This window comes from Chiloscyllium punctatum, chromosome 27 (assembly GCF_047496795.1).
Source record: "Chiloscyllium punctatum isolate Juve2018m chromosome 27, sChiPun1.3, whole genome shotgun sequence".
In the NCBI taxonomy this organism is placed as follows: domain Eukaryota; kingdom Metazoa; phylum Chordata; class Chondrichthyes; order Orectolobiformes; family Hemiscylliidae; genus Chiloscyllium; species Chiloscyllium punctatum.
In genome coordinates this window covers 27,459,754-27,479,557 of record NC_092765.1, presented here as the reverse complement: position 1 = coordinate 27,479,557, position 19,804 = coordinate 27,459,754, and the positions used below count along the sequence as shown (strand labels likewise).

General features: G+C 39.5%; 1 protein-coding gene across 5 annotated transcripts in view; it reads left to right on the top strand.

Moving 5' to 3' along the window:
• The first annotated feature begins 100 nt into the window (after positions 1-100).
• The window catches only part of LOC140453579 (dyslexia-associated protein KIAA0319-like protein), a 107,829-nt gene continuing 88,125 nt past the window's right edge, over positions 101-19,804 (top strand). For 2 of the 5 annotated variants that reach the window (XM_072548385.1, XM_072548381.1), the window contains exons 1-2: positions 1,016-1,299; positions 10,651-10,819. In XM_072548385.1, coding sequence (XP_072404486.1) covers positions 1,222-1,299; positions 10,651-10,819 — 247 coding nt within the window. In that variant the 5' untranslated portion in view covers positions 1,016-1,221. Of the gene's footprint in view, positions 511-1,015; positions 1,300-1,347; positions 1,440-10,650; positions 10,820-19,804 lie in introns of those variants that run through there. The other 3 variants (XM_072548384.1, XM_072548382.1, XM_072548383.1) reach the window with 3 other exon arrangements.

The window sequence follows — 19,804 nt, the reverse complement described above, 5'->3', positions numbered from 1 at the left end:
AACGCAACGCATCCCCCCCAAGCAACTGCCGGAGGACCAATCAGGGGCGAGTCCCCGCCTCCGCCCCCGCCCCCGGGAGAGTCACGTGGGTTTCCCTCTCCGGCCTGACATTGCCACCGGAGTTTCCTGCTCGAACCGACTGCGGCGCTGGCGATCCTGACTCTTCACGGCGTCCGCAACTGAAATATTGTCTCTTTACTCCTGGCGATGCAAACCCTTAGCTAAATGGTTCGTTTTGTGTCCGCTGTCATAATTCCTGATCTCGTCTTGGTTCGGAACCAGAGGTTTTTGTTTTTGTTTCCGTGGGACGGCTTTCCCCGGACACCACCTGTTTATGTGCAGACGCGTCTCGTCCCCTCACGGCGCCTCTGTGAGTGATCCCACGTCTGCAAGTGTTTTTCCTCGCTGGCCGCTCACTGCGGGATTGCCAATGTCGGCCTTTGATGGGCGGAAAGGATTTACTGATTAAAAATTGTGATGGGGAGAGTCGATCATCGGAAGTGACGAAAGGTATGTTTGAGAAGCTCGAGTGTAGGAGACAGTGTCACCGGGAATCCGGAGAGAGGGAAAAGGAGGGAGAGAGAGAGGGAAAAGGAGGGAGAGAGGGAGGGAGAGAGGGAAGGGGAGAGAGAGAGAGAGAAGAACCAGGTGGAGAGAGGGAAAAGGAGGGACAGGGAGGGAAGGAGAACCAGGTGGAGAGAGGGAAAAGGAAGGAGGGAGGGAAGGAGAACCAGGTGGAGAGAGGGAAAAGGAGGGAGGGAAGGAGAGAGAGAGGAGAACCAGGTGGAGAGAGGGAAAAGGAGGGAGAGGGAGGGAAGGAGAGAGAGAGAGAGGAGAACCAGGTGGAGAGAGGGAAAAGGAGGGAGAGAGAGAGAAGGAGAAGCAGGCGGAGAGAGAGACGGGGGGAGGGAGAGAGAGATCTGGGGGAGGGAGAAAGCTGTTGTGGGATCAGTGGAGGGCGAGGGAAGGAGCGAATCCCGGTGGGAGAGGGAGGGAGGGAGAGATCAGCCAGGGGAAAGATTGGTGGCAATGGGTTGGAGGGAGAGGGTAGGTAGACCCGGTGGAGGGTCAGAGGAAGGAGACCTTGAGAGGTGAGGAAGATCCTGACGGGAATATGGTGAGAGAAAAGACAGGGGGATAGAAGGATTCAAGGGACCCTGAACTGTGAGCGCAGGGTCGGGATCCGGGCTCGGACCACTTCCCAGGTAGTAAACCGCATAAATGTGCCGGCATGACAAGGATGGATATCGTTCCGGCGAAGCTGAAACTGAAAAGGCGTTTGTGGAGCCCGAACAGCAGGTGCCCCGTCATACCGATGCGTTTTATTTGTTTTAAAGTCATTATCCAGATGTGCTTTACATACACATCAGCAGCACCAGGTTGAAGGTCTCACACTTTTGTTTCTGAACTCGCCTCCATCATTTGGAATTGGACATATGGTAAATTTCAGTTTTCCTCCGATTCCAACTGGAAATTGATAGCGACCGAATAAGATTTGCAGTTAGCGAGTCTCCAGATCATTTACCTGGTTTGTTTGTATGGTGACTAGATTCAGACTGTTGTAATTTCAAGTCTTAAACATTTGAGAAACGTAAGGCACTTTTGGGTCTGCTAGGTATTATAGGGTATATGCAATTGCTGGGATGATGACTACCTTTTATAAACTACTTGCAATGTCACCTGGTGTACATCTTTTGACCATGCGTTTCGTTTCTACATGAATCCCACTGATATTTATAATCGGAAATGTTGGCCTACCCAATCTAAAAGTAGTTCTCGTGGTGCTGGATGTTAAACAGGCGCATCTTTAGTAAGAAATAGATGGCGGTTATGACAAAGTAATACGCTTTCCACTGTCTTAGAAGATCAGGATGAATGAATTACTGATGTCCTGGAGTGGGATATAAATTTGCAGTTTTCTGACTCATCGACTGACTGAGGCAAGATGACACAAAGGAATGAATTGATTCCTTAAAGGTTTCAGTAATATGTGCATGATAATATAAGTTTTTAAATTTAAATCTGATTATATTGTAGTTATTGTACAAAAGTATGTCAAATTATTTTCTAACAGTTGATGGCTAAGATTGGTTTGTAAAAAGCTAAGGTGATCTTAGTTTGTCTATAGTTTTGATGGATGGGTGAGAAATGTAAAGTAGCAGTTTTTGATGTACATCTTGTATGAGCTCTCAGGGCTTATGTCTGAAACGTTGATTCTCCTGTTCCTTGGATGCTGCCTGACTTGCTGCGCTTTTCCAGCAACACATTTTCAGCTGTTTAACCAATCAATCAACATAAAATGAGCTATCAACTTGGAGTTTATTGAATATCAATTCCTTTAGCTAGTTCTGCAAGTGATTACAGATGGAAAGCAAATAGCACTTTGTGCAATAGTTAACTAAAATTGTTTTGACTGCACAGTATTCTACAGTGTCTAAAAGTAGAATGGGATCTCAGACAACAACTCACCAGAACGAAGGACCCGATACCCAACATGAGCAAAACTAATGTAGTGTACAAAATCCCATGCAATGACTGCACAAAACACTACATAGGACAAACAGGAAGACAGGTAACGATCCGTATCCATGAACACCAACTAGCCACGAAACGACATGACCAGCTATCCTTAGTAGCCACACACACAGAAGACAAGCAACATGAATTCGACTGGGACAACACTACCATTATAGGGCAAGCCAAACAGAGAACAGCCAGAGAATTCCTAGAGGCATGGCACTCATCCACAGACTCTATCAACAAACACATCGACCTGGACCCAATATACCGGCCACTACAACGGACAGCTGGAACTGACAACTGGAAGCGGCAGAGACAGGCCAGTATAAATGCCGGAGGAAACATCACAGAAGCGCTTCACAGGAGGCTCCCAAGCACTGAGGATGTCACCTAGACAGGGGACGAAACGTTTGCAAGACAAATTCCCAGCTTGGCGAACAGAATCACAACAACGAGCACCCGAGCTACAAATCTTCTCCCAAACTTTGAACTTGATTTCCTTTTTATGTTCATTGCTACTGTAGGTTTACATATCATCCACGTGAAAAAAACATGAATAAATCTGGGTAGTAAAGTTTGAAACTTAAAATATATTGTTGATCATCTGCAGCCCGAGGCTTTTTCTGATTTGCTACTGGGCTAAGTTTCAGTTCTTTCCAACAACATTTCAGTATAAGTGTAAAAATAGCTGAAGTCTAACTTGGTTTAGCTAGTCTTAAATAGTCCGATTTAATGAGGATTTGGTACAGTACTTTAATGGCATTTGCATGTGAATTATTGTGAGGATTATAAGATTTCTGTGTTTTAAAGCTGTAATACACCCAAAAGGTGTAATACTTAGATTGCAAAACCCATTAATGCTTAATCCCTACAAAAGTATAATGTATTTCAGCCTGTCAAGTTCTTATAGTGAGTTGTACCAAATGAATGTCTGATACTTCCACTGAACTGCGACTTTGTCAGGGAAATAAAAGGCTTTTTTTATTATTCATTCGTAAGATGAGGGTGTCGCTGGCTAAGCTGCCATTTATTGCCTACCCCTAATTACCCAGAGGGCATTTGAGAGTCAACCACATTGCTGTTGGTTTGGAGTCACATGGAGGCCAGACCAAGTATGGATGGCAGTTTCCTTTCTTAAAGGGCATTAGTGAATCAGATGGGTTTTTCTGACAATTGACAATGGATTCGTGGTCGTCATTATGTTCTTCAATTTTAAAACAAAAGTGAAATTAATTCAAATTTTATCATCTGCTATGATGGGATTCAAACTCAGATTCCCAGAACACAGCCAGGGTTTCTGCGTTAATAGTCCAGTGATAATACCGTAAGTCAATCATCACCCCTATATGTCATGTACATTACATGTCAACTTCTAGTAACCAGTTCCAGCAAATTTTTAAGATTAAATGGAGAACAACATGTTTAAGATAGGAACTGGGATTTATGACTGGAATCTCTTGGTGTGAAGGAAGGAGAAGAAATGAGCCCACATAATGGATTCAATAAACATCTTTTGAAATAATGAACCAAATTTGAGTACAGTTAAATGTTTAATTACTTGGTATGCATTTTATAAGTTTTTCTGTTTCTCAATTCCAGTATCCAATTTCCATAAGGGTAATTCCAAAACAATAGGTGGTTCAATTAGTAATTGTACCACAAGACAGAAACATAAATGGTGCATTTAGAATTGTTGGGAGTGAATGTATTGTCCTGTGGTTTATGTAATTCATCTTCGAAGCACAAAGCTTGTGAGTCAGACCTGTAAGGTTAAACCTGCATCATTTGACCTTTTTATAAAGATACCAAAATTTTCAGTACTTAATTTAAAAAAAACTTCAGCATTATTAGATGAATGACTTTATCATTGGTTCACATTGTCATTTGTTAATTGGTTAACTAATAATGCTGAGATTATATCATTGAAGATGGAGGATGCTTGGAGTATGCAGAAGCACTGTTACCTGAAGTAAAATAAGACAGAGCGGAACTTCAGTACTAATTTTGTAATCCAGTTGACGGCTCTAGTCACGCATTGCTCTCCATCCTGATCTTAGCTGCAGGCAAAATACATTTGCCAGGAAGATGAATAAGGTCAACCCATGAATTTCATTTCATGGTTTGAATAATATTGTTTTGGGCTCTGTTTCAAGATTGAAGGCATCTTGGAGTTAATACATGTAAGGTAATAAACTGAATTTGAACAGTTAGTAGCTGTTATGTGAACAGAAGGAAAAAAGGAAAGATTTGCACCTTTTTCAGGACAACAGAGAGCTTTGCCATTTGGCAAATACTATTAAAGTGCAACTACCATTGTAATGTATAAAATTTGCAGCCAATTTGCACATTGTAAGCTCCCCCAACCAGCAATATGATAACTGCATAACTTGTTTTAATGTGAATGATTGAATGATTCCAAAATAGCCTGAATATTTAGGATACTTCTGAGAGATTTTTTTCAACGTTCTGTTTATAGGATAAATGGATTCTTTGGTTTAACATTTTGCCTAAAAGATGGCATCTTCACAAGTGCAGCACTCCTCCCTCAGCGTTGCTGACATGATTCAGCCACAACTGATACAAGTGCATAATATGAGAGGCTTTCAAGTTGGGTGTCTTTTTTAGTGTTCAAGGTATCATGACTCCAACTACATCTGCAAGATGCAACAGTTACTTCATAATGAATAGAATAATCTTCTGCTGAATGCAACTACTTTATTTCTGAAAATCTTGTACATTGATTTTTGTTATTCAGTAATTGAAATTTCTAATATTTTAAACCATGGATGCAGAATTTAAACAAAAGACTTCTTTGCCTGCAGCTGTATTTCAGTCAATTGAATTGAAATTGTGTAGTCTAGGTTTGTGCAATGGGTCTGGTTACTGCTGATGATGCTGCATCTTGGTTATTTTCCAACATTATCAAACTGAACCCCAGGAAAGAAACTTCGATGTTTCTTACTCAACAATAGGTATGGGAATGATCATAGCAGTGACCTAGTGGAAAGTTAGAAATGTCATTTTAATTAGTGGACTTCTGATTGTGGAGACAGTTAGGGATAATGCAGCCATATGATTATCCCAAAGTAATTGAATAGCCAGTAGAGCTGGAGAGTGATTGACTCTCCATTTAAAAAAAAGTGAAAAAGTGTTGTTTCACAGAATTTACAGAAATTTCTTTGAAAATATAAAAATGTTTCTTAAAAAGAACTTTCAATATCTTGGTGAAGATTTTGCAACATCAATGAAGGATTTTTTTAAAAGATGGGGATTAGAAGTTTTTAATTATTAACTGTCAGTTTTACTCATCCAGTGCAATTGTGTCACTTCTTTTTGAAGGATTTGTTTGGAAAAATAAAAAGTAAGATTTATACAGTGCCTTCTCAATGTTGGGATGCCCAAAGTGCTTTATAGTCAGTGATGTGCTTGGAGTTGTACTTCCTACAATTTTGCCACAACACCCAAGTTGAGTAGAGTAAAGTTCAAAAATGGCACACAAATAGACATTTTGAATTAAGTTTTTACTTGTAATATTGGTTGAAGGATCAGTGTCATTTTGAACTGGGAAAAGTCCCTCTCCTTGATTGAAATCTTTGCCTGTCTGAGAGAGCAGATGGAGTTTCAGAAGTTAAGTTCTGTTAGTTGGTGCCTTGTTGGCCACCACAATGCATGTGTGGTTGTCCATGTGCAACCAGTCTTAGTGATCTGAATGTAATTTCAAGGTTATTCAGTCCAACCAATTTAATTTTGTTGACATAGCCCATGTTTTGTAAATTTGATGTTTTTTGCCATTCCACACAATGGAGATTTTTCAAACATTTCAGTGTGTAACAAGTGCAATATTTCAGACTTATTTGTGATCTGAAGAGAAAGGAGTGCTCTGTTGTTGAATAGGCTTTTTATGACCTTTCATGGATTACACTATGTAGTATCCCATTGTTTCCTTGTTCGTTTATCGGATCCAGTGTAATGCAAGACTGGTGTGATTGCTGATGTACCAGTTAGTACTCCAATTCCTAGTACTGACATTAGACAAACATATATTTTTAAATTAAGTTGTTTCTCCCTCAGTCAAGATTACAATGCTACAGGTTGTAAAATGTTTTACTCGTAGAAGCAAGGTTTCCAATTGCCAATCTATTGAAATTTAACCTTATTGACATTGTAAATATATTAAGATTCTTTATAATCAGAGCCAATTTAACTTAGCTAATTTGCACAAGTGATTTCCAAATTTTGCCAATTGTCAGACATTGCAGAGCCTGTGCATATGAAATATACTGTCATAGTTACAGTTTCAAAGAGACCCTTCAGCCTATTAAAGCTGCACTGATTTAAAAAAAACCTGTCTTCACTATTCCCACTTTCCAGATTTGACCCATAGTCTTCAATATTATAAAATTTTAAGTGCTCATCCACGTACATTTTTAAAGCCTGTTGTTTTGTGACTCAACTACCCTCCTATGCAGCGTATTCCACATTGCAACCATCCTCTGGGTGCAAATGTTTTCCTCTAATCCTCCTGTCCTTCATCTTAAAAAATGCCCCTCATTATTGATGCTTCAAATAAAGAGTCCAACTGGTTCCGTCTGTTTTGTCCATGCCCATGACAAGCTTATACATGTCAATTAGGTCACCCCTCAACCTTTGTGCAAAGGGAAACAACCTGTGTCTATTGCAACTTACTTCATTGCTAAACAATTCCAACCCATCACGATCCTGGTGAATCTCCTCTGCACCCCATTGAGTGTGATCATTTCTGCACAGACGACTGTGGCTGTATTCCAACCCAAGTTTTGCACAGCTCCAACATAACTCCCATAATCTGTGCCATGACTGATTAAGATAAGTGTCTGATACATCTTCTTAATCACCTTATTAATCTGTCCTGCTGTCTTCAGAGATCTGTGGATGACCACCCCAAGATCCCTCTATTCTTCTGAGCTTTATAGTATCCTGCCACTAATTGAATACTCCCTTGTCATGTTATTTCTTTCAGAGTACTTCATGTCACACTTGCCATGGTTAAACTCCATCTGCCATTGATTTACTAATCTGATTAATCCATCTATATCTTTCGGTAACCCAAGATCACCTTCCTCGCCTTGAGTGAGAGGAGAGTGGGTCTAAGACTAGCATTTTAACTCTTTAAAAAGAGCCATTATGATGGAAGGAATTCATCACTAGCTAAAGTGAACTGGCAAATGAGAATAACTCTGAGAGACTGAAGGGATTTGGGTAGCCTAGTGTATGAATTTCAAAGGATTATTCAGGTACAGTAAGTAATTAACACTTAGAATGTTATGGTTTATTGTGAGGGGAATGGAAGAGAAAATTAGGGATGTTATATTTCAGTTATACAGGGCATTGATGAGAACATATCTGGAGTATAACATACACTATTAGCCTCTTTGTTCAAGGAAGAATAGAGCTATGTTGGAAGCACTCCAGAGAAAAGTTCACTAGACTAGTACCTGGAATGGGGGAGTTGTCTTTAGGAAAGGTTGGACAGGCTCGTGTGTGTCTGTTGGAGTGAGGAGTGACAATTTGAAATATACAAAATCTTAAGAGGCTCTGGATAAGGATTGATGTGGAAAGGATGTTTCCTCTTGTGGGACAATATAGAACAAAGGGGCACCATTTTAAAAATTAGCGGTTGGCCCTTTAAAGCAGAGATGAGGAAGTATTTTTGTGAGTCGTGAGTCATAGTCATACAGCATAGAAACTGATCCTTTAGTTTAACTTGTCTGTGCTGACAAAACATCCCAATCTGATCTAGTCCCGGATTTGGTCCATATCCTCTGAACCCTTCATTTTCATATACTCTCCTGATGCCTTTTAAATGTTGTAATTGTACTTGCCTTCAGCACTTCCTCTGGCAGCTCGTTCCATCCATACACCACCCTCTGCATGAAAAGGTTGCCCCTCAGGTCCCTTTTAAATCTTTCCTCTCTTACCTTAAACCTATGCTCTCTAATTTTGGACTCTGCTACCCTCGGAAAAATACTTAGGTTAACCCTATCCAAGCCTCTCGTGATTTTACAAACTTCTATAAGGTCACCCCTCGGCCTCCAACACTCCAGGGAGAAAAGTCACATCCTATTCAGCCTCTCTGGGCAACGTCCTTGTAAATCTCTTCTGCACCTTCTCAAATTTCACAACATCCTTCCTATAGCATGGAGACCAGAATTGTATGCAGCATTCTAACTGGGTCTCACCAATGTCCTGTACACTTGCAACATGGCATCCCAATTCTTATACTCGGTATACTGACCACTGAAGGCAAGTATGCCAAATGCTTTCTTCACCTCCCTGTTTACCTGTGACTCCTGCACTCCGAAGTCTTGTTTGGTAGGACTCCCTAGGGCCCTGCCATTTACAGTATAAGTCCTGCCCTGGTTTGCCTTGCCAAAATGCAACACTTCGCATTCATCCAAATTAACTTCTATCTGCTACCCCTTGGCTCATTTGTCCATCTGATCAAGGTCCTGTTATACTCTGAGATAACCTTCACGATGTCATCTGTTTTGGTGTCACCTGCAAAGTTAGGAACCAGAACTCCTCTATTCATATCAAAATCACATGGAACTCTTTCTCAAAAGCCAATGGAAGAGGTCCTGGAACCTTATTAAGACAGAGAGAGATAAATCCATGATATGGAGTGAAAGGTGATTGAGATTAGTTGGTAATGTCATATAATTAGACCAACATAATCTTATTGAATTGCAGAGCAGACTGGAAAGGCTGAGTTACAAATTCCCCTCTCCTAATCTGTATGTTCATGGTAATCGGCTACTTTTTCTTTCAAAAAGCAAAGATTGATCCGAAAGTTCATAACTTTGGATAAAATTATGAGAAGCCTAATCATAGATGAGAAGAGTCTGTTCCCATTGCAGAAGCTCGAGAACTGGAGGGCATAACTTTAAGGTGATGTCAGAATAATTAATGAAAATGTTCATAAAGGTTTGGTTTAAGTATGGAATTCTTTTGCCTCGGAATTTGGTCATGGCTGTTTCAAACATCCCAGCGAAAGGGAGAGAATTTGTAGGCTTTAAGGAAGGTGCAGAAGAGTGGAATTCACTGAGATGTTTTTGTTTTGGACACGGGGAAAATAATTAAATGCCATGAGCACTACCTCAGTAAAACGTTTTGACAGTGACCTTCCCTTCCAACATTTAACTGCTAAAAGCAGAAGGGAAGAAAAAACATCTTCCTTTTTAAAGCTACTTGGTATTGATGCGCCTTACAAAATTCAGATACACTGTGTGCACAAGCATGAACAATAAAATTCAGCCGACAACATCATTCCAACAAATATCATTGTTATCCCCAGAGGCAAAACCTTTGGGAGAAGCTGAGGTCTTCAAATAAAGCTAAAAGACAAAAAAGACAACTCGAATGATTTATGCATTTAACTATGCATTTTTTCCCAATTGTTTTAAACATTAGAAATTCAAAAAGTATTTCATGATATTTGTTGGCATCTGGTGATTAGGCTGTGCAAGCTGGTGGCTGGATCGGGCAGTTGGTGAGCTGTTTCTGTATGTTTTCCACTTCTAAATAAAGCTATGATAAATGGGAATTAGCAGTGTTCTGTTCTGAAGCAGTTTTCAAGAAACCCTTTATTGGTTTATCCACACTGCTTGAGTTGATTTGTTCTGATGTGAATTATACATTGAATTTATACAAGGGAATAAGTGCAAACGAATCTCACATAATCTTGCATTTCTTGGTGGGTAGTAGTTTTCCTTTAGGTTATCCAACAGAAAAATATGACTTTCCTTCAGTGTTTCAATGTTGGGTATAGCTATAAACACAACTTCTGAAGATCCAACTGATGTTTTTCTTCAGATGTAGTTGTAACATAAATGATTTACTTATTTCCAACATTCTATGGTGGCTTTATAATCCTACTGTACCACTGAGCGAAATGTTCTTGTTTAATATTTGTGCAATCTTTCTCATTATGGGGATTATTTTATCTTGTGTACAATTGATGAGGAATTACAATCGGTCATACTTAATGTGATTACTGTTACAAAATTAAATACTATATTTTGAGGATGTGACAAACATAGCAAGTATCAGACTATTGCTACATTGAAATTTGACTTGTTTTTTTTTCTACAGGCAGTTGTCTTCAATAATATTGTAGCCATGGATAGGACGTTGGAAAGTTTCCTTGTCCCTGTGACCTCTTCTGTAAAAATTGGAATTTTACTTCGTTGGACATGTGTTTCGAATCTTAAGTTCCTGTTGTATGGCTGCTTTTGTCTGACTACATTGAATTCATTTACTAGTAAGTTATATCATTCAATCAAATTGTCAGCTTTAATTGCAAAGCAAGCACTTTTCTGCCAGAATCTTAATTCAACCCAGTTTACATTGTATGACCTAGTAGACTTTGTAGTATTCAGTAATTTCTTGGTGGTACTTACATTTTTCAACCTGTGATTCCTACTTAATAATAATTTTGCAATTGTTTATACAGCCAGCTGCAGGATATTTGAAGAAAAAAATGCTTTTGCTCTTTTAAGGAAAGGCTATGGAAAATAACTGGCAGTAACGCATACTGGTCTTAATGATTAGTGCATATGCTAGTCTCTTGCATATGTTCATATCCCCCAGTTTTTATTGTTTAAATATTTGTATTTATTCCTCTTGTGTCTTAGCATTTCTTCGTTGAATTGAGCCAGTGTATAGTTGAACTGCTTCCAGCATTCTGACGTTGCTGTTATATTGTTCGATAGCTGTGTGAACCCGTTAAGAGACTTGGTCAATATGGCATATGTGTAGTATACGGCACATGAAATGTCTAAAATGATATTTAAGTAACAAGTGGATGCTTCTGCATAAAATGAATGATAAAACTATATTTGTATAATGTGCAGTTGGATCCTGGAGTTCTTTTAACTGTGTTACATTGGAAGCTGTGTAATTCATTGCATAAGCCTGAAGAAGTGAAATTTGAAATCCGGAACCTTAGAAATCAAACCACTTTTTATTTTATTTATACTGATATGGAAATTGTTTTGAAGATTTTGGAATGGTTTAGAAAAACCAACTTCTGTCGACTTTTGAGTCTTAGTTTTAGTAATGTGAGGGCCTGATATATGCTCTGGGATTTACATATGGTATGTACAAGTATTCTTTTATTATTGGCTTGTGTCATTTCAATATCATTATTTGTCAGTGTTTCTCCTACCTGAAGTTATTGAAAAGCTCATCTATTTCCAGAGGAGAAGACAGCTGGGAAGACATGCAGTTCAACTAAGATGATGACATTGGGTTCTGTTCTAAATTCCACATTTGCTGATTGGGAAGTGTGCTAGTTATTAAACTTCCCAGTTCCTGATAATTCAGTTCAAAACTGTTAACATGAAACAAACCAAAGATCAAGTTTCAGGTCTTAGCAAATTGAGTATGACGTGTCCATAATACATTTTGTTCTGAGTTTTGAATACGTTGTCAGTAATCTTTTGGCTCTGCATTAAATTAGGGCAAGTGAGAAAAGAAATCATTTGAGTGGTAGTTTGTTTTTTAAGTTGTTGATATTAGTACTTTTGATTTCCATTATCAATTGTTAAAAACTTGATTTATTTTGTGTGTCTTGTGTATTTTTTAAGCAAAGCTATCCATCCACTTGTGCAAGGACTTTTAATCCTTTAAAAGTATTACTTGTAAAGAAACTCATTCAACACTTGTATAATTTTTCTTACTGTGAAAATTAATTTATTTTATTAAACCTTAGCCATTACATGTATATAATTGGTCTACTTTCGTTTGTGATTGCCATTGTTGAATTAAACAGCATTTTCTCAATTTTATAATTGAGATTTACGAAATTTATGTTTTTAGGCATTTGGCTGGTGTGCATGAAAGCAAAATATGTTATTTGAGCTGAAGTAACATAAACTTAATTTAAACAAAGAGGGTGGTGATACTCTGTTAGCCTTTTTTGTAAGGAACTATATTTCACTTTAATTTTATGTCTTTCATCTATTCAGCTTAGTCTTGACTTTTTTTGCCTTCCAATTTCAGTCTGCCCACATAGTTAAGAATACTTTGTAGATAATAAGAGGAACACTCTTTTGGAGCTTTGGAGCATTCATGATTTTATGTTTTGAAGTGTCTTTTCCAAGTGACCATTTTTCATGTGTGTAAGGAGACGATGAATATTTGTAGGCAGTTTACCTTGACCCACAGTCCTATTTTAATGCAAATGCATGCATGATTGTACAGACACACTGTTACTTCCCAACCCCCACCCCTGCTGTCTCCCTGGAACTTTGGACTTGAACATTGACATTTGTTGCTAAGCATTTTAGTGTAAGTATCTGTTGCCTTGTTTTAACTCCAGTGTCAACACGAGCAATATCTAATTAACTGACTGAATCATGTATATAATGTTTGAGGATCAGTATTGACACGTTTACTGTCACTTGCTGGTTGCCAGCTGTCAGAATGTAGTCTGCATAGAGTACAGAGCTCAGAAAATTATACTGGATTAACTCTTAGACTATTCTGAGATTTAGGAGTCAATGTTTCAAGTGTATAAACTGTAAACTCTGGAATTTATGCATTGAAAAATAAACTAATATAACTGGAGTTTGTTCAAATGTCTTTTCCAGAACATTCAAGGTATAATGTCTATTAAATGACTAATACTATTTTCAGTGGTATGCTTAAGTCCAAGTCAATTGTAACTTGTCAGTTTCGAGCACAGCAGTCTTTCGTGAGAAATTGATTTTGTGGTTTAAATTCTGGAAAAAAAAAAGTCATGGATATATTTTAAGAAATGATCCATTGGATAATTTGCTGAATTTACTCTCTGGGAATTAACAGTTAGAAATGAAAAGAGAAGTTATTCACTTTGTTTTGAGTATCCCAATTTTATTTGCCTTGCTCGAAATCAATTTGTGCTTTCGAGAAAATATTTATCTACTCAGGAGTAAAACAAATATCATACGTGCACATATTTTTCATATTTTCTGACCCACAATCCATGACTATGAAAAAACTGGAAGGTAACATTTTGTCTGGGATTTGTAGCGTCATCTCTCTGAACACAAGTTTTAGTGTTGTATCTGAGCTGAAGACTCAGTCAGTCAGTTCAGCTGAACAATATTAATCCTTCACAATTGTTTTGTAACTTTTTTTTAATGTGAATGAATGTCATTGTTTATCAAGTTTAAAATTTCACAGTACAATTGCACATTGATTTATATTCAAAGCTGTAGGATGGTGCAGTGTATTCAGGTCAGCCTGTACCCTGAGGCAATTTAGTCAACTGACTGCATGCACTGGGAGGCAAGTTACACTGATGGAATGTAACTAGCTTGATATTTATTGGTTGTTTAAAGAATGCATTGCAGAAATGTTAATGTATTAGAACATAGAACATTACAGCGCAGTACAGGCCCTTCAGCACTCGATGTTGTGCCGAACTGTGAAACCAATGACCATTTAAATGCCCTTAAAGTTGGCAAGTCTACAACTGTGGCAGGCAGGCATGGAATTGTAGACACATGACTGATCAACACTTAAAATAACTGAAAAAGTGTGAGTGGAGAGCTGTGTTGCATTTGGAATTTCAAAAGGTAATAAACAAGGTGCCATGCAAACTATTTGTCCTCAGATAAGAACTGATGGTGCTGGAGGTAGTATTTTGGGGTGGTTAGAGGACTGGCTAATGGGCAGTGTTGGAAAGGCAAATTTTAAGAGATGCATGCAGTTTTCAGAGAGACATTTTGGTAGGTGAAGTAAGTGGGCAGGAAGTTGGCATATGGAGTGTAATGTCAAAAATCTGCAGTTCATTTTGAAAGGAAAAACAAAAGAATCTAGTCAGAGGCACAGACAGATGTTTCTGCGGCCAGCAGCAAAATATCAGAATGGTGTGTTGCCTCCCTGGTGCCTGTAATGTGGGGAGCGTGGGATCCAGGGAGATAGTGAGGAAAGAGGTCAATTTGAGACTGGTACAGTTGAGAAGAGAAGCAAATCAAACAGGGGTAAAGCAGAGAACAAGGTAGGACTGGTAAATGTGGTTTAATTGATTACATGGCAAGGGGTCTAACAGGGAAGGCCAATGAGCTCAGGACATGGTTAGGAACATGGGACTGGGATATCATAGAAATTACAGAAACATGGCTCCGGGATGGACAGGACTGGCAGTGTAATGTTCCAGAATACAAATGCTACAGGAATGACAAAGGGAGGCAAGAGAGGAGGGGGAGTGGCATTTTTAACCTAAGGGGCAACTTTGTCACGCAGAGGGTGGTGCGCGGCGGAATGAGTTGCCAGAGGAAGAAGTGGAGGCTAGTACAAGTGCAACATTTAAAAGGCATTTGGATGGGCATATGAATAGGAAGGATTTGGAGGGATATGGGCTGGGTGCTGGCAGGTGGGACTAGATTGGTCGGCATGGACGAGTTGGACCAAAGGTCTGTTTCCATGCTGTACACCTCTATGACTCCATAACACGATTATTTAAATGAAAAACTGTAGAAAACTGCCACACAGAGGAACTTTGGGATACATGTGCGTAAAACAGAAAGCTAGTACATAGGTGCAGCAGGTAATTGGCAAGAGAAATGGAATGTTGGCCTTTAGTTCAAGGTGGTTGGAATATAAGAGTAGGGAACAGTTTGTAGTGCAACTGTTCAAAGTGCTGGTGAGACTGCAGCCAGAATACTGTGTATAGTTTTGGTCCCCTTATTTAAGAAAAAATAATATTTCATTGGTGGCTATTTAAAGAATGTTTGCAAGGCTGATCACCTGTTACAGAGGAATCTGATTGAGACTCTGCTCATTGGAATTTATCCATAAAGTGGAGGTGCCGGTGTTGGACTGGGGTGGACAAAGTTTGAAAAATCACACAACACCAGGTTATGGTCCAACAGGTTTATTTGGAAGTACTGCCTTTCAGAGCGCTGTTCCTTCATCAGGTCACTAGTCGGGCGGGACCATAAGACACAGAATTTGTAGCAAAAGGTCACCTGCCACGCAGTTAAAACGATATATTGAACAAAACTAGATTGCTATTAAGTCTTTCATCTTGTAGAATGGGTTGCAGGTTTCTGTTCACTAATATGTAAAGCCCACAACTACTTTCAAGTCACACACTGAAGATAATTTTAAGGTTTTATTTAAAGAGTGACATCTCCGCTCAGACAATGCATTAAAGATATGAAATTAGAGTCTGTCTTGAACCAGACTGGTTCTGTTTCCAAAGTAGGAATTTATAAAATGTTATATGGATTGACTGACTACCCTGCAGGTTGTGTGCTTTTTTTGAGCACAAATAAAATGTGTCTGCAAATATGATTCTGCAAATGCAAATTCACCCCATAGACTGAGATGTGTGCGCATGTGAGGGGAAGAGAGGGAGACAGAGAGAGAGAGAGAGAGAGAGAGAGTGAGACATAATAATCAGTGACATAAAAACTCTCTCTAAACTCTGACAGGAAGAGCACATCACTCTACAAAAGGCCATCTTTGCTCCTTCACAATCTACAGATCCAGAAAATAGCATTGCCTTATTGTTGTTTAAAAAAAGACTGCTCCAGGCTAACTTAGTACTTATGGCTTATATTTTTAAAATTTAATCAAGAGACAGATCTCAATAAAACAAATAATCAAGAAAGAACCCACTCTGCTCACTATTGTAGATTTACAACAAGACTTTAAAACTATGCACTTATCTGTTCCTATGCTGTGAGCTCTTCCACATAGTTTTTGGGGCCAAAGGGATCAAAGAGCACCGGGAGAAGGCTGGAACAGGGAACTGAGTTGAATGATTGATTGGCTATATGACTGTAGGACATAGAAGCAGAAATTAGGCCATTCTGCCCATCAAGTCAGCTCCACCATTCAATCGTGGAAGATCAGTTTCACAACTCCATTCTCCTGCTTTCTCTCTGTAACCCTTGATACTCAAGAACCTATCTACCTCAGCCTTAACTATACTGAATAACCTGGCCTTCACAGCCTTCTGTGGCACTGAATTCCATAGATTCACCACGCTGGCTAAAGAAGCTTTTCTTTATCTCTGTTCTAAAAGGTCTTCCATTTACTCGAAGGCTGTGCCTTCAGGTTCTAGTCTCTCTTATCAATGAAAACATCTTCCCAACATCTAATCCATCCAGGCTATTCAGTATTCTGTATGTTTCAATTATATCCTCCCTCATCCTTCTAAATCCCATCGAGTATAAACCCAGAGTCCTCAAATGTCCCTCATATGGTTCAGCTTTTCATTCCTGGGACCATTCTCGTGAGTCTCCTCTGAACACGTTCCAGGGCCAGTACATCCTTCTGATTCCAGCATCGAAAGTACATCCCTGCTTTTACATTCAAGTACACTCAAAATAAGTGCCATCATTGCATTTGCCTTCCTAAGTACCGACTCAACTTGCAAGGTTACCTTGAGAGAATCCTGGACTAGAACTCCCAAGTCTCTTTGCACTTCTGACTTCTGAATTTTCTTCCCATTTAGAATCGCTGCGTTGACTATTTTCTCCCGACCAAAGTGCATGACCTCTCACTTACCCACATTGTACTTCATCGGCCACTTCGTTGCCCAGTCTCCTAATCTGTCCAAGTCCTTCTGCAGCCTCCCCGCCTCCTCAATGCTATCTGTCCCTCTATCTATCTTTGTATCATCTGCAAGCCAGAATGTCCTCAATTCTTTCATTTAGATCGTTAACGTATAAAGTGAAAAGCTGTGGTCCCAACCCAGAGTCTTGCAAAACACCACTTGTCCTTGGCTGCCATCCTGAGAATGATCTTTTTATCCCCACTCTCTGCTTTCTGCCAGACAGCCAAGCTTCTGTCTATGCTAGTATCTTGCCTCTAACACCATGGGGCCTTATCTTATTCAGTAGCCTCCTGTGTGTAACCTTGTCAAAAGCCGCCTTGAAGTCCAGGTAGTTAACATCATCCATTGGCTCTCCTTGATCTAACCTGCTCATTATTTCCCCAAAGGATTCTAACAGATTTATCAGGCTTGACCTCCCCTTGATGTAACCATGCTGACTTTGCCCTATTTTATCAGACACTTCCCAAGTATTGAGAAATCTCATCCTTCACAATGGATTCCAGGATCTTACCCACAGGGTTTGACTAATCGGTCTGTAATTTTCCGTCTTCGGCCATAATGCATTTTTAAACAGGGGTGTCACGTTAATAATTTTCCAGTCCTCTGGGACTCTCTTGAAAGATCACCACTAACTCCACTGTCTCTTTAGCTATCTCCCTTTGAAGTCTAGAATGCCGTCCATCTGGTCCAGGTGACTTGCCATTTTCGGAGCTTTCAGTTTTTCTAACACCTTCTCTCTGGTGATTGCCACCATACTCAGCTCTGTCCCCTCACTTTCTTGAATCTTTGGGATAGTACTCATGTTTTCCACCGTGAAGATTGATGTGAAGTAATGATTCAGTTCCTCAGGTATTTCCTTGTTTCCAACAGCTATCTCTACAGCGTCAATTTTCAGCAGCCCAATGTCCACTTTTCCCTCTCTTTTGCACTTTATATATCTGAAAAATCTTATAGTCTTCCTTTATGTTACTGGTTAGCTTACCCTCATGTTTAATCTTCTCCCTCCTTACTACTTTTTTTTGTTGCCCTCATTTGCTCTTTGTAAGCTTCCCAACCCTCTGGTTTCCTACTGCCCTTTGCCACATTATATGCTTTCTCTTTTGCTCTTATGCTATCCTCAACTTCCCTAGTCAGCCATAGTTGCCTCATCCTCCCTATACCATGCTTCTTTTTCCTCCAGGACGAATCTCTGCTATGTCTCCTAAATTACTCCCAGAAACTCCTGCCATTGCTGTGCCACTGTCTTTTCTGCTAGGCTCCTTTGCCAGTCAGTTCTACCCATCTCCTTCCTTATGCATCTGTAGTTGCCTTTATTCAGGTGTAATACCGTTACCTCTGATTCTGCCTTATCACTTTCAAATTGCAGGGTAAATTCAATCATATTATGATCACTAGCTCCGAAAGGCTCCTTCACCTTAAGCTCCCTTATCAAGTCTGTTTCATTGCACACCACTAAATTCGGTATTGCCTGTTCCCTAGTCGGCTCCTCCACAAGCTGTTCCAAAAAGCCACCTCATAGATATTCCACAAATTCCTTTTCTTGCAATCCACTACCAACCTGATTTTCCCAGTCCACCTACATATTGAAATCCCCATGATCACTGTAACTTTGCCTTTCCTACATATCTTTTCTATCTCTTGGTATATCTTGCACCCTAGCTCCTGACCACTGTTTGGAGACCTGTACTTAACTAGAGCTATGTTTTTTTTAACCTTTGCAGTTCCTCAATTCTACCCACACAGATTATACACTATCTGACCCTATTTAATTTCTTACTATTGACTACTATTGTTGTAATGCCCACCATGTCACACCTGCCAATTTCGATCTGCGCCACAAGCTCATTTACCTTCTTCCTTTATAATGCAATCATCCTATGATCATGTTGAATGGTAGAGGAGGCTGAAAGGGCCAAATGGCCTATTTCTGCTCTTATTATCTGCTTCTTTGTGACCATTTATGGTAAATACTGCAAGATACAACATATAGACACCTGTTTTTGGTTTAATTATATGATACCTTCCATCTTTCAGGACCGGCAGGGAAGAAGGAATTTTCGTTGACTTTGAAACTATATTACTTCCATAAATTTGAGATGCGATTGTGCAGGTTTATATTATAGGATATGGCAGCATAGTGATTATGCTATTGTCTTATTAATCCATGAACTGAACAAATGATCGAAGCGCGTGAGTTCAGATCCCTCCATGCAACTGGGGAATTGAATTCAATTAACTAATTAAATCCCAAGTGAAACTTGAGTTTTGTTGTCGAACCCATCTGGTTTGTCTTCTATGAGCAAAGGAATTCTACACTTTTGGCCTTGGACTCCAGAACAGTGACCCTTTGCTGTCCTCCTAAAATGGTCCAGCCAAGCCACTCAGTTGTTTACAGGAAGTTTCCTCAGAGCTATGAGGCCTTTCATCTCCACATGGCCAGGGTACCAGGAACTCCAGTTGTACGTCATTAACATCATGTCACATTCATCTGTACTGCATTGAGCTGTGAACAGTCTCATATACTTCTGTCATCAAGATGGGAATGTTACTGTGTTAAAATGAGACGTGCTGGACAATCTGAATGATCTCTGATGAAATATGTCCTGCTAGTTAACATGCTTGGGAAGTCTATGCTAGTTAATCTGAAACTTGCAAACATATTATGTAAAAACAGGAATTCAAATGCACCCG